We start from the raw sequence: 14,578 nt of genomic DNA, 5'->3' as shown, positions 1-14,578 counted from the left end.
ATGCCTACCGCTAGCCAATCAGATTTCGCAGATCACTGTGTCTGCAGCTTCCTCGTTGATACTGTGGTTTCAAAACGTCTAAAACCATGGCTAGTGAGAGACTTTCAACAAATACTTTTTAAACACTTTTACAAGCTATAAAATCTACTTCTACCCTCGCGGTGTGACCTGCACTGCAGCTTCAATAAATGAGGCAAAGTGTATTGATAGGCTTGTGTTGTAATTATTAGAGGCTGTGTGTTTTTTCCAATCGGTAGGCCCAGTAGAACCGGCAGAAATGGTGCAGTGTATTTTAGCCTTTCGCAGTAACTTGATTCAAGGTGCAAACAGCAAATTAGTTGGCTTAAGGACAAAAAGGGCATCTGGTAATGGATGTTGCAAAATAAAATAAAAATGTTCAGGCTTCCTAGAAAATGTATTCTAGAGTTGTCTAATAAACAGTGCTCAATAGACAGCTCAGTTAATGCAAGATAGAGACAGAAGTGGCTAGCGTATACAATTAAATAACCTGCACAAAAGCAACTTATTTTGTGCTTTGGACCAAGAAAACAAAACACGAGTTCAATTTGGCATGAACCGAACATTTATTTAAATGGCTTAAAAGCAGAAAAAGAACACAATTTAAGATAGCTGAATGAACAAAAACAGGTTTAAGCCCTACACTAACCCCTGAACGCCCAGACGAGGTGTGCATTCCCGGGTCAGACGGACAGTTATTCAACACTGTCAGTGGGATCTGAAATTTCATCCCTTCCAACTCCACGACCCCCTACGCCTTCTTCTATACCACTGTTAAATTTGACTCTGGGACACGCTACACAGTACAGGGCATGCTAGATGTCTGACGAAGTCTGATGACGCAGACTGTCGGGACAATGAGATGGTCTCCTGTATTTCACCCTGATGAGGAAACACAAGAAAACACAATGTGCCAGACAAAGSGTAAGTAACTGCCTCCCCTCCCATTCACTCTGGTCAGAACGAGAGAAGAAGAAGACTGATAGCCTGCACGGCATTRCAGGATTGACATCCTCTGAGAGCACAGAAGATCAACCGCAGCTGGGGCTTTCATTTCACATCACTTAGCGACCTCCTAACGTGCGCAGGCAACACCTCAGTTAACATTTAACCCGTTCGTCACGCAAACACGCAAAGGGGATCTGATGCACATGTTTGGTCTTTTTAGTGCGATAACACCCCCTCCCATACCCGCCACCCCTGTATGCCAAGTCAAAGTGACGTGGACAGAGAGGCTGGCTCCAGAATGCTGAGTCATCRCGGCATCCTTTAAAAAGTGGCCTAATCTGCGGTGAGTCTTTCTGCAGCCGAGCAACGCATGAGAGGCGCGCAGCCTTTCATCTTCCATTAGCATCCTCTTTTTTCACTCCAACTGCCGCTCTGCAATCCCCAACAATCCCCAGCGCCACTAGCAATTACAAATTGAAATTACTACAATAAGAGTCAATGTACTGGTACAACTTTACAATAAGTGTCCCTTATAATAATGTATTTCCATGGTGTGCAGGTACAGTGTTATCCGAGTTAAGGTGAACATTGTTTCATGGTACTTACCACTGTTGCACCTGTGGAGTGCACAAATTCAAGAATTTGCCAATACACTCAGAGTTGAGATGCATTTTGAGGATATATGATCATGGCAGGTTTGTGAGGTTAGGACAACCATTTGTGACTCACCACCTGGATTCGGTCTTACGTAGCAAAATTTGAAATTGTGTTTTTTTTTTAGTTTTTTTTTTTACATTGGATAAAAGTAGAGACTCAGAGCTACAAAATTGTATATCATACACTGCATTTTTGAGGAACAATGGGAAAGTAATTCTGCTTTGAAAGTTGATAAACTTGTAAACTCACTTTTTGAGAAAATGGCCTTTGAATGTTTTGGTATCTAGTGAAGAGCTCTTCTTTGTCTACACCCATTCAGCATCGTTTACACCCTCTTAAGGTTTAGCCCCACCCATCTCGTTTCGCTCTCGGGGCGTTCAGAGCGCACACTTGGTGCTCTGGCCGATGATTAGTTAACCTCTGGATAACATGAAAACAGCTAGCTAGCTAGGTAAACAATGAACTAAGCTAGGTAAACAAAGTGTAAGATCACACACGTCACGTAACGTTAGCTAACGAGCCAGCCAGCGAACGTTAGCTAGCTAAGGGCTTGTAAGTAGGCATTTCACTGTAAGGTTACCTGTTGTATTCCGCACATGTGACAAATAACATTTGATTTGATTTCAAAACTTGCTTCTCCAGAAAGTGGAGAGAAACACTTATGCAGCTCCACTACAAAATACATTTAAAAAAAAAAAAGATGAGTTCGACATGATTACCAACACAGACTGACCAGTTCAAATAGACAGAAGCCTTCTATATGGCAGACCAAACAGAACTCTTCTCTCGGCATGTCCAGCCCACTCATTATCTCAGCAAATCATGGCTAGTGGGAAAGTTGCTCTCTTTTTCTGTGGCTTAACCAACAAGGCTCATAATTTAACAATTGTATTTGTATTTACAGATGGCATACAAGGTTGTTATTAAGGCACATGAAAGTTCATTTTGATAAAAACATATTTTTTACGTTTCAATTGGCTCTCCTGTGAAGCCGTGACTTGCGACATACGCCAAGTTTCCTGAATCAGGTCACATATGTCATGAACATATAGTGTCAGCAAAGTTTCAATAGATCCWGGTGATACGGCCTAAAAATCATATGTAGATTTGTTTAAACTTATGGGCGATTCAAAATATATCTCAATTTATTTTATTTTTTTAACAATTTCTCTAAATAAGATTTGTTGCACAATTAAAGGTAAATACACTGCATTTAAAACAGTCAGCAATAATCTAATGAATTCCGGGCTTGTTAAATTATACCTAGGCTAAATGTTAGCCTTCCACAACCCACTAATGATTAAATTGTTTTATAAAAAAATAAATGCTTTTTTGCCATATTCACTGATCTTGCTTTMAAGTCTCTCTATGAAAATGCACTTTTTGTTCCAAAYTTAACCAGAACCATGCACAATGACCAACTTCTGGTAGCAGGCATTATAGAAAATAACAAAGGTCTTACATACAATCTCTCAAGCACAGGCCCACGTGCTACTGAGTAGTCAGCATTGATCTATTTGCTTACTTTTACAAATACACCTTCCTGTCCGACACTTTGTTTAGATGTTGAAATCAAGTGGCCTACCTAGTGAAGATGCTTATTCCTCAATATGAGATTGTGTTGCCAATTGCGTCTTTCTATGCTCATTAAMAATATAAATAGTAAAGTAAACAGATACCCCAAAACACTACTTAAGTAGTACTTTAAACCTTTTTTACATAAGTACTTTACAATACAGTGCTTGACATTTTCCACAATCATGTTCATTGATACTCACGTACAGTATGTTGTTGGGAGTTGAGACAAAACAAGCGTATCGCTAGAAGGTTAAGTTATCCTCTAATACAGTTAAATAATGTCTCAATGGGTTTCGTTGTCCATATGACCGATTCTGTTGGCCCAAACCTGAAATTCAAATAGCGAGTTGAAACTGCGTGTTGTCAGTAAGGAAGAAGTGATCTTTCGTCTTTGTTGTTGTGAGTGGCATGGGGAGGGGCTTGGAGTCTGTGTGGGAGTGGGAAGGTGCACAGTACTGTCACGTCCTGACCATAGAGAGCATTTATTTTCTATGGTGGAGTAGGTCAGGGCATGACCAGGAGGTGTTCTAGTTTATTATTTCGATGTAGGGTTCKAGGTTTAATTTTCTATGTTGGTGATTTTGTATGATTCCCAATTAGAGGCAGCTGGTAATCGTTGTCTCTAATTGGGGATCATATTTAAGTAGTGTTTGTTCCCACCTGTGTTTGTGGGATATTTCATTTTGTGTTTTGAGTTTGTGCACGTAGCATCTCGCTAGTCACGGGTCGTAGTTTATTGTTTATTGTTTTGTTTGCTAAGTTTCACTTTATAATAAATATGTGGAACTCTACATCCGCTGAGCCTTGGTCCGTCTCTACACACGACCGTGACAAGTACACAGCGCAGAAGGAACAAAAAAAAACGAGTTTCTTGCTATACAGGCATTTGGAACATTGYGCTAGAACATACATTTGAATTAATCAAATTAATTGGATATATCGCCCAGCCCTACATCCAGATCGCATCCATAATTTACAGAGTTTCTGAAAGTTTCTCCTTATGTTACTAACAACATCTGAAGTACTGCATTACAGTAGACGAAAAGCTGCATATTGCTGTCAAACTTGATTTGTAAATGTTAGCAACAAGCTAGTCATTGCCTACAGCCATTGCATGTAGAAAGATTTAGAACATTACCTTGTTCTGCTAGCTGTAGGGCTATGTATTTAAAAAAAWATATATACAGTGGGGAGAACAAGTATTTGATACACTGCCGATTTTGCAGGTTTTCCTACTTACAAAGCATGTAGAGGTCTGTCATTTTTATCATAGGTACACTTCAACTGTGAGAGACGGAATCTAAAACAAAAATCCAGAAAATCACATTGTATGATTTTTAAGTAATTAATTTGCATTTTATTGCATGACATAAGTATTGCAACTATAGTTGCAAACAAAATAAATATAGGCCTAAAATATATATATATTTTTGGGGGCTTGCCTGTTTTGCATGTTATTTTGACATTAATACGTGTCACATATCCATTTGCATTTGGTACCTTGGGTCGAGTGTTAGCACCAACTCACAAAACCCCCGTTTCTCGACCGTGTAAATTCGGGCCATGTCTTTGCAGATGTAAGTTGTAACGGCAGCTGTTATCTCCTTCCATCTTCGTGATTCTTTGCCATATGGTGTGCCGCGGACAAAAGCCTCTTGCAACGTCTGAGTCGAGGGTTTGTTTTGAGCACTCAACTGTACTTTTTTGGGTCTCATCCGTAAACTCTCTCCGTACTGTTTCACATGATTCTTGCATACAGTTGAAGTCGGAAGTTTACATACACCTTAGCCAAATACATTTAAACTCAGTTTCTCACAATTCCTGACAATTAATCCTAGTAAAAATTCCCTGTCTTAGGTCAGATAGGATCACCACTTTATTTTAAGAATGTGACATGTCAGAATAATAGTAGAGAGAATTATTTCTTTCAGGTTTTATTTCTTTCATCACATTCCCAGTGGGTCAGAAGTTTACATACACTCAATTAGTATTTGGTAGCATCGCCTTTAAATTGTTTAACTTGTGTCAAGCATTTCGTGTAGCCTTTCACAAGCTTCCCACAATAAGTTGGGTGAATTTTGGCCCATTCTTCCAGACAGAGCTGGTGTAGCCGAGTCAGGTTTGTAGGCCTCCTTGCTCGCACATGCTTTTTCAGTTCTGCCCACAAATTTTCTATGGGATTGAGGTCAGGGCTTTGTGATGGCCACTCCAATACCTTGACTTTCTTGTACTTGAGCCATTTTGCCACAACTTTGGACGTATGCCTGGGGTCATTGTCCATTTGGAAGACCAAAGCTTTAACTTCCTGACTGATGTCTTGAGATGTTGCTTCAATATATCCACACAATTTTCCATCCTCATGATGCCATCTATTTTGTGAAGTGCACCAGTCCCTCCTGCAGCAAAGCACCCCCACAACATGATGCTGCCACCCCCGTGCTCCACGGGTTGGGATGGTGTTCTTCGGCTTGCAAGCCTCCCCCTTTTTTCTCCAAACATAACGATGGTCATTATGGCGTAACAGTTCAATTTTTGTTGTATCAGACCAGAGGACATTTCTCCAAAAAGTACGATCTTGGTCCCCATGTGCAGTTGCAAACCGTAGTCTGGCTTTTTTGCTGAGCGGCCTTTCAGGTTATGTCGATACAGGACTCGTTTTACTGTGGATATTGATACTTTTGTACCTGTTTCCTCCAGCATCTTCACAACGTCCTTTGCTGTTGTTCTGGGATCGATTTGCACTTTTCGCACCAAAGTACGTTCATCTCTAGGAGACAAAACGCGTCTCCTTCCTGAGCGGTATGATGGCTATGTGGTACCATGGTGTTTATACTTGCATACTATTGTTTGTACAGATGAACGTGGTACATTCAGGTGTTTGGAAATTGCTCCCAAGGATGAACCTGAATTGTGGAGGTCTACAATTTTTTTCTGAGATCTTGGCTGATTTCTTTTGATTTTCCCATGATGTCAAGCAAAGAGGCACTGAGTTTGAAGGTAGGCCTTGAAATACATCCACAGGTACACCTCCAATTGACTCAAATGACGTCAATTATCAGAAGCTTCTAAAGCCATGACATAATTTTCTGTAATTTTCCAAGTTGTTTAAAGGCACAGTCAACTTAGTGTTTGTAAACTTCTGACCCACTGGAAATGTGATACAGAGAATTATAAGTGAAATAATCTGTCTGTAAACAATTGTTTGGGAAAATTACTTGTGTCATGCATAAAGTAGATGTCCTAACCGACTTGCCAAAACTATAGTTTGTTAACAAGAAATTTGTGGAGTGGTTGAAAAACAAATTTTAATGACTCCAACCTAAGTGTATATAAACTTCCGACTTCAACTGTGGGTGGTAAAAGAGGTTAGTGGTGTTTGAGCCTGTTGTCGGGACCGGCCTGCGGCATATTTTGCAGAGGCCGGGTTTCTGGTCCATGTCAGACTTTTCATACCCCAACCCCGCCCATGCGACCGAAGTAGCCCCTCGTTTAGGTACGAGCTCCGTGTCTCCGTGCTCTGTGTCACGTTCACTCTCCTCCATGTTTGTTTGCGCTGCAAATGTCCTTCCACACGGCACGTGTAGAAGAACGCAAAGCGTCGTCCAATTGACAAAAGATGTTGCCCGTAAAGAGTGTGATTTGCGACACAATGAAATAAACTATAGAGCATAATATGAAACGATAGACGTTTTTCTATCGTCACACGATATATATCGTCATATCGCCCAGCCCTACACAGAGTTGTATGAGATCTTCAGGGTTTTCTAATGATCAATTAGCCTTTTTGAAATGATAAACTTGGATTAGCTAACATATCGTGCCATTGGAACACGATTGGAGTGATGGTTGCTGATAATGGGCCCTCTAATCGCCTATGTAGATATTCCATTAAATATCAGCTGTTTCCAGCCAAAATAGTAATTTACAACATTAACAATGTCTACACTGTATTTCGGATCAATTTGATGTTATTTCAATGGACAAGGACATTTCTAAGTGACCCCAAACATTCGAATGGTAGTGTATATATTTTGACTAATGAGTCAATTCAATTAAGTGGTTAATGTTAATTTGGAGGAAAATAGAAATCTAATGTTTGGAAAAACTTCAACCTTCTTAGCAAAAGTATCATAAAGGAAAAAAACATTGATGCACTGAGTGAACAAAATACTGCCAAGAAACTCAAACCTGGTTATCAGATTCAAGCCATGATCACTTTCCAAGGTTCCTTTGCTCCCACATACAGATTTGCCTGGCAGTTATTCAAACTACTGCACGCTCATTTAAAAATCCCCCTTACAAACAAACCCCAAAAGCTCTCACCTAAACAAAAAAAGAACCTGCCCTTTCAGCACATTTCCCAGTGCCTTGAGCTTTTAGAGTGCCCACATGACTGAGTTTATTCCACCTATTTATTTGTGCTCTTTTGTCCTGAGGAAAAAAGCTAGACATGTGGCAGGGAGACAATTTCAAATTAATTCCACTGTTAGTACTCTAGTCAAAACATGGTAGAGGCCATTGCTAGAGGGAAAGCATGTTGCAATTAGATGACATGAGTACATTTGTGAGATTCCTTTGTATATTATCAAGTTTGTGCAGTTTAGTTGGTTATCAACAGTCCTATACGGTGCTTGAATTCCCCACCACCCACCTTCCTCCCAGGTTTTCACACTTTGTTGTTGTTCCTATAAAGATTAAGATTAAAGGTATATAACTTGTTCTGGTGACTACAATAGCACACACACTGGTGAACGGAGAGGACGGCAGTGCATAGGATGGAGACCAGGTTGAACCAGGTTTAATGTATTGACACAACCAGTGATTACGATCAACAAACATGCTTGTTTGGCCAAGGGATTTGGCCAACCCCTCTGGCATTCACATGCTGGTAAGGTTTTAAAACAAGAGTCTGAGGTCAAGGCTCCTCCAGTCTTGTTTACCAGGAGCCTAACCTTAACCAATGAACACACTATTATTCATTATTGAGCAACAATATAGCCTCGTTTTTGGAACATGTTCACCTGAGATGAGATTCCACTTCTAAAGTAAATTAGGGGAACCCTAAGTTTGGAAAAAGAATAAACTTTTATAATCCTCCATTGCTTGCTTTGCCTATTGAACATGTCAGAACACAAAGATAGAGCGGTGGATATTGGCTGTGATACAGATCTTCCACTTCCCAACTTTCTGCAACCTGATAGGATCTAGTATTTGTGTACAACAGTGCCCAAGATTCTTTTACACCAGAGATGGTGATAAGACATTCTCCAGAGTGCATATTTACTGCACAAACAAAAGGCTGTAATCTTCGTTGGATAAGAATTCTGTCTGTTGTCCACAGAGTCTGAACCAAACCTCACGCGGTAAAGAAATGCACTTGTTTAGGCCAGGCTGGGATGTTGATGCTGTCTGTGAGAAGCTTTCCATTCACTTGACACTGACTAGGACTGGACCTCTGTCTGTCCACTGGTTGTTTATGTCCCCATGTTAACCTGCCTTTATCTCAAATTTCACAGTCAAGTCCCAGGCATCAATAGTGGCATTATAACTATAATAACTGACACAGGGCTACTTCCTCAGCTTCTTTTGGGAAAGATGTAAAAGACCAGGGATATCAATGAGTCCATTGGCCATTTAAAAATGATTTACCTCGCTGAACGTTTGACCCACTTTCCCRGTGTGTGATGTAGAGATGGTGCAATAAGCATCACCAGATGGCCAGACAAGAGGCATGTGTGTTCAACACTGCATTCCATCCCATGTGTGTATAGTATAGACTGGTTGACCCATCGTGCTGACAAGTCGTGCGAGTAGCATACACACAAGGCACTTCCTTTAAAAATATAGGTTCAAACCCCTTTTAAAGCCCCAGTCTTACAGAGAGAAAAGTCTGTGTGGATCACATTATATGACCAAGCTTGATCCTGTACGGTACTTTGTTTCACATGTGCAGCCCACATCTTCATATAGGGCAGTCAGTCACACACTTCCAAGCAGTACGTTCTTCCCTCCAGCCAACTGAGCCTGGGTGCCACTGAAAATAACTGATCTTTTTCTCAACTAAGGGCTAGCGGGGACAGTCCCACAGCATGCCACAGCACGGTAAAACAACAACACAAACACTATGTCAATGGGTAGGGGGACAGAGGACTGCTGGGGTAGGGTTAAGGGAAGTGTGTGAGCAGTAAAAGTGGGAGGGGAGGGGTAAGGACAGGGGGGTGGAGGGAAGGGGGTGGGGCAGCAGGCTTCACCTACCTCTTGAAAGCCTCAGTGGGGTTTCTCTCACACTCCCCGGGCTGCAGGGCGCTCTGCACCTCTGGTTCATGCACCTTCTCCTTGTAATCCGGCACCAGGCCGCTCTGGCAGATCTGGGCCACCAGGCCTCGGATGAAGCCGCCAAGGCAGAGTGTGTCCGAGTCGTCCGCACGGCAAAAATGGAAGGCCAGACTCTGCTGCTGCAGCCCCCGATGAGTGCCCTGGGCTGAAGAGGGCCACAGGAGCTCCGTGCTCAGGGCCGTCTTCCCACTCCCAGGCCCCCCCACCAGCAACACCCCCCAGGCGGTGGCCTTCGCAGAGCCTGCTGCGGAGCTGCCGCAGGGGTTAGATGCGCCAGTGCCAGAGGCACCAGCCTGCTTGCTGGGAGTGCTGGTCAAACCGCTCAGGCCATTAGTCTTTTCCTGGAGACAGTGCTGGATCTTGTGGAAGACCCACTCCCTGCAGTAAAAGCGCTTCCCCTGCAGCAAACTGGTTTGGGCCATTTTGAGATACTGCTGTTCTGGCTTTTCCTCATAGGGCTTTCCTTGCCCTCACATGTTCAACCCAGAGTAGGCCAGCTGTAAATTTGAGTATCCATTTTTTTGCCTCCACATGTGCCTTTCCAAGTTGATCGCAGCTGTCCTTAGTGTGGTGATAAAGCCAGTGTGCAACTGAAGCTCCCTTCTGAGAAAACAGAATGGCTGTGGGCAAGAAAAGCAGTTTTTGGGACGTCGCTGAATATCTGGGGCAAAAAAAGAGTCACAATTGAGGCTTGCACTGTACATTTTCCACTAACTTCTTCCATGGCTTTCTCATTGGCTGGACTGAATGCTCAGTGTTATTCCAGGTTTGTTGCTTTAACATGGTCTTGTGCATGACAGGGCACAGTGCTTTGAGTGCATCCACTATCAAACTCAACCGATGCTTGATAAAATTAGCCCTGAGAGTCAGTGATTTGTTTCCCTTGATACATTTCATATGGAAACTGGAGCGGGTATATAGTTTCCATTACATTAACATTTGAGAGTGCCAGAGTTGTGTTGGTCTCTCCAATAACATTGATTGCCTGGTCACTTTCCTGGAATAAACAGAAGCTTGCTGTAAAACACAAAATCAGATTACAGATTCAACTTTTATCTAGCCTATACAATTACACAGTTCACTCTCATTGGAAAATGCATAGCTTTAAAGAATGGGGGAGCGTGTTTATAACACAGTAGCTAACAAGACATTGTAGACGGTCCACACTCTTGGATTCTTGGCAAGGTTTCGTTCAGTATCTCTAACCTACTCATTGATCTCCCTTCCTTCCTAGGTGGCTTTAAATCGCAAACATTTCACATCCGGGGGAAAAAAATCCAAATGATTGGACCCCCTTTTATCTGCATACAGCGACATTAATGTTCCCTATCCCACGATGCAATAATGACTCAAATAAATAACTTAGAAGTGTGGTTTATTTTCAGATCGCCAATACAGCGAGTGTAATATGTCTATCAATTTAAAACACGTGTATTATGTCTGGTAAATGTTATTCACCTTTCTCCTGTTTTCTAGGCGCCCACCTCATCGCGTAACCAATAGCCTGCTACAGCGCTCTCATTTAGGAAATACATGACAAAGAGGCAGTTTTAAACTCATTAAAGAAATGCAAGCGCAAGCAAAAGCCTACAAATATGTATTAGGGGTAAACTGTCATAGGTATCGATGAAAAGTGGGCCAAAGACTGGTCGGGATACGCCGTCTTTTGTATGACAAAAAAACCTCACCCATTTCAAATGAAATAGAATTTAAGACCTTTAGTGAGTCTAAAAACCTACACGATCTAAAAATAATGGCATTCCTACAAACAAAGAATAGGTCAATGAGCTGAATGCGGTCCTTAATCTTGTAAAATACAATGTAGAAAGTGTTTTTTAACTTCAAGCAAATGTGGAACGTTTGCCCATTTTTCAATGTTACTGTTTCAAATACCGTATAGCCTACGGCTTCTCACCTCTTGCCGAATCCCCCTTTTCATTTGGTTGCTGTGTCCGTGGTTAAACCATTTGTCTCTCGAACCAAATGCTCTGCTTTAAAAGCAATATTTGATTTGCTTAATCTATTTCTAAACCCAATCTTCGAATTTTTCCATCAGCGTCTTTGCATTTCTCTTTCTTTCAGCAGCCGCGGCTCCTCCTGCTATCCAACACAGCGCTGCAGCCTACTATAGTTAACCAGTCTCTCAGCCTCCAAACATTCTAATATTCTATCTCTTGCATTCAGAGCACACACGCAGGATGGACGCAAAGTCTGATGGGAATTAGAGTTTTATAGGTACCTAAGCCGCCATTATAAGGGCCTTAGAATAATAAACACATTGACTTTCTGCATTATAGAACATCAATAACGAGTGTAAAGTTTTGAGTTGAAACCATTGCAGCAGTTTTTCTCTTTATTTACATAGATGTTTAACAATGCTAAAATAATGTTATTACAACAATGTTGCGTAGAGTAAAAAGTGACTGTTTCAGACATTTCCACACACCTTATAATCACTGATGAAGGTTGACCATTGAAATAAAGGCAAAAAGTAATTACTTTGCAGTTCCAACACATGCTTGCACATTGTGATTAAAACAGTGTTGCTTGTGCCTGGTACATTTTCTCTTGCAGATCACACTGAGTCTAAATTAGTGTTTTAATTTCCTAGTAAATACCTTTCCTTCTTGTAAAAGCATTGCCTGACTCTCACCATCTGGAGAAGGTATGTTTATAGAGATGCCCCCCGTGGACACGACAGCGAGAGATAAGCAAATCTATATATTGAACGCAGCCTTTCTCCCATAATCACACACATACACACTAATCTCTCCTCTGTCTATTCCTCCAGTGCTGTCAACCTCTCATTAAAACAGTATGCCATGCAGTTTCTCTGCAGAGAAGTAGGAATCTGCGTATCATCTGGCTGTTCACACAAAAATGACAAACACAATCAAATCCAACAGCACCATTCACGCCATAGAATCAACATCTGCATGGCACTATTGTGAGAGAAGAGGGGTTCTTAATGTGCACTGCACTCCATTCCAATGTCAGCTGGAGTTTGTGTGTTACGAGTCCATTCCCTTAAGGTGTGGTAAAGCTGCAGGTTGCTGTTCATACCATGCACAAACTGCTCAGTGGGGGTATCCAACAATGCAGCCAAGCCAATCTGCGAAATGTGGGTAATTGCAACGATTTCCCCTCTCTGTGCCAGTTAAATACCAACGGGTTAATTTTTGCCCAAAACACAGGCTTCGGCAGTCATTGTGTGCCATAATAATGATTATCCTTTGTAAATATGTCAAACATATTTAGATTAAATGTGGCATCAACAGTGTAACCCACTTGGTGTATACTGGTTGGCAGCGGGTTATTTGTTTAGGGAAATTGATGTAGACCGAGAGCGTCCATGTCTTTGCTATTTTGTATTTCTTACTGAAATGTTAGCGGATGCTCTACTGCCCTGTAAAAAGGTTGTGGGTATATAGGTATCTTAAACACACACTGAGCCCTTCAGGGCCTGAGAGGGTAGGTTAATGGGTTACTGCTGGCTCTTCACATTGCGCCTTCTTGCCTCGCAATGTAAGGCATAAATAATGGGACCTTTAAAATGGCAATGAAAACAAAAAGATATTGGCCATTTGCTGATGCAGAATGCAGATCTAACATTTGTAATATAATGTATCTAATCACTAAAGATAACAAACAAAGCCAAGTGGACTCCAATTTGCATCCTACATTAGAGTGAATCCACTTCAAGCTTATTCCACTCAAATAGTACAGCATGCTTTCCAAAATATATGTTTTTTGCACGATCATGCATGCAAATCAATGTATTTCACAGTGAAGACAATGTAACAATGATGAACAGTAAGGGCATTGAGGGATTTTTTTTTACATGAAATATCGCTCGCACTCTCTGAACAGTCTCTGAGTAAAATGCAATTGGCAATCACGAATCCCAGCAGCCGGTCAGCGTGTGAATAATAATTTGCAATCACTCGATGTGGCTCCTTGATTTGAGCATGGTCCAAGAAGAAGTACTCTTTTTAAGGTGTGTGTGTGTGTGTGTGTGTGTGTGTGTGTGTGTGTGTGTGTGTGTGTGGTGTGTGTTGTGTGTGTGTGTGTGGTGTGTGTGTTGGTTGTGTTGTTTTGTGTGTGTGTGTGTGTGTGTGTGTGTGTGTGTGTGTGTGTGTGTGTTTATTACCATATTTACCAACTGAAATATCCCATTAAAGGGACATATTTAGAGACTAATGACATTTGGGTTGACGCTAGCGACATTTAGAACGTTTGCATAGAACATTTATGCAAAGATTGCCTGCTATAGTGCGTTTCCATTGAATTGTCTCATGTCGATAAAAACAGCTGTACATAATGACAAAATAAAGGACAAAAAATGCAGTGTTTCCATTATCCATTTAGGCAAATTGTGCATTAATAAATAGTTGATAGTCTGTGCCATGGTGAAACTTGCACTCCTGCAGCCTAGAGCTGAAATAATTGAATGGTTAAAACATGAATCAGCCAAACAAAAAAGTAGGGCGTAGCAATTCAGGCATTCTTGAAAGTCAAGACAATCCTTGGCTTGTCCTGCAAAGAAACATAATTTGTTATAGTTGAAAAATAGATTTTGCAAGCAGTAGGCATTTAGAATAAACTGTGGAGTGGAGCTTTATAGTTACGTGATGATATCACGTGACCCCGCACACCTTACAAATGATTTGGCAATCATTTATTCTAAAAATACAGTTTCCATCAACATTTTTCTCAATAAAGAAAGTGAGACAAAATACAAATCCAACCCTGTCGAATGGATAAAAATTGTGTCGATCTTTAAAACATTTCTCCTATAGCTGACATTTCCACTACACATATTTTTTGCAACATTGCTTTTGTCTAATATACCTGGGACAATGGAAACCTGCCTATTGACATGACCTTCTCCCATCTTCTCTAATTGTAAATATGAAAAACACTTAGATACAAGCATGTATTTTAACTAACATTTTATCTTCTAAAGACTTGATATGTTGATATGTTGATGATATGTTGACACTACTTCCTTGCTGTTGGACCATTATTRGAGCTAAACATG

General features: G+C 41.2%; 1 protein-coding gene across 3 annotated transcripts in view; it reads right to left on the bottom strand.

Moving 5' to 3' along the window:
- The window catches only part of LOC111967548 (ankyrin repeat domain-containing protein 50), a 39,639-nt gene extending 27,942 nt beyond the window's left edge, over positions 1 to 11,697 (bottom strand). Inside the window, exons 1-2 of one of the 3 annotated variants that reach the window (XM_023992642.1) lie at positions 11,453 to 11,697; positions 9,457 to 10,554 (exon numbers count right to left, since the gene is read on the bottom strand). In XM_023992642.1, coding sequence (XP_023848410.1) covers positions 9,457 to 9,959 — 503 coding nt within the window. In that variant the 5' untranslated portion in view covers positions 9,960 to 10,554; positions 11,453 to 11,697. The remainder of the gene's footprint in view (positions 1 to 9,456; positions 10,555 to 11,452) is intronic. The other 2 variants (XM_023992643.1, XM_023992644.1) reach the window with 2 other exon arrangements.
- Between the last annotated feature and the right edge of the window lie 2,881 nt (positions 11,698 to 14,578).

The sequence above is a fragment of the Salvelinus sp. IW2-2015 genome, linkage group LG8 (assembly GCF_002910315.2).
Source record: "Salvelinus sp. IW2-2015 linkage group LG8, ASM291031v2, whole genome shotgun sequence".
In the NCBI taxonomy this organism is placed as follows: domain Eukaryota; kingdom Metazoa; phylum Chordata; class Actinopteri; order Salmoniformes; family Salmonidae; genus Salvelinus; species Salvelinus sp. IW2-2015.
The sequence above is the reverse complement of the archived record's forward strand: the minus strand, read 5'-3'. Positions and strand labels throughout refer to the sequence as shown.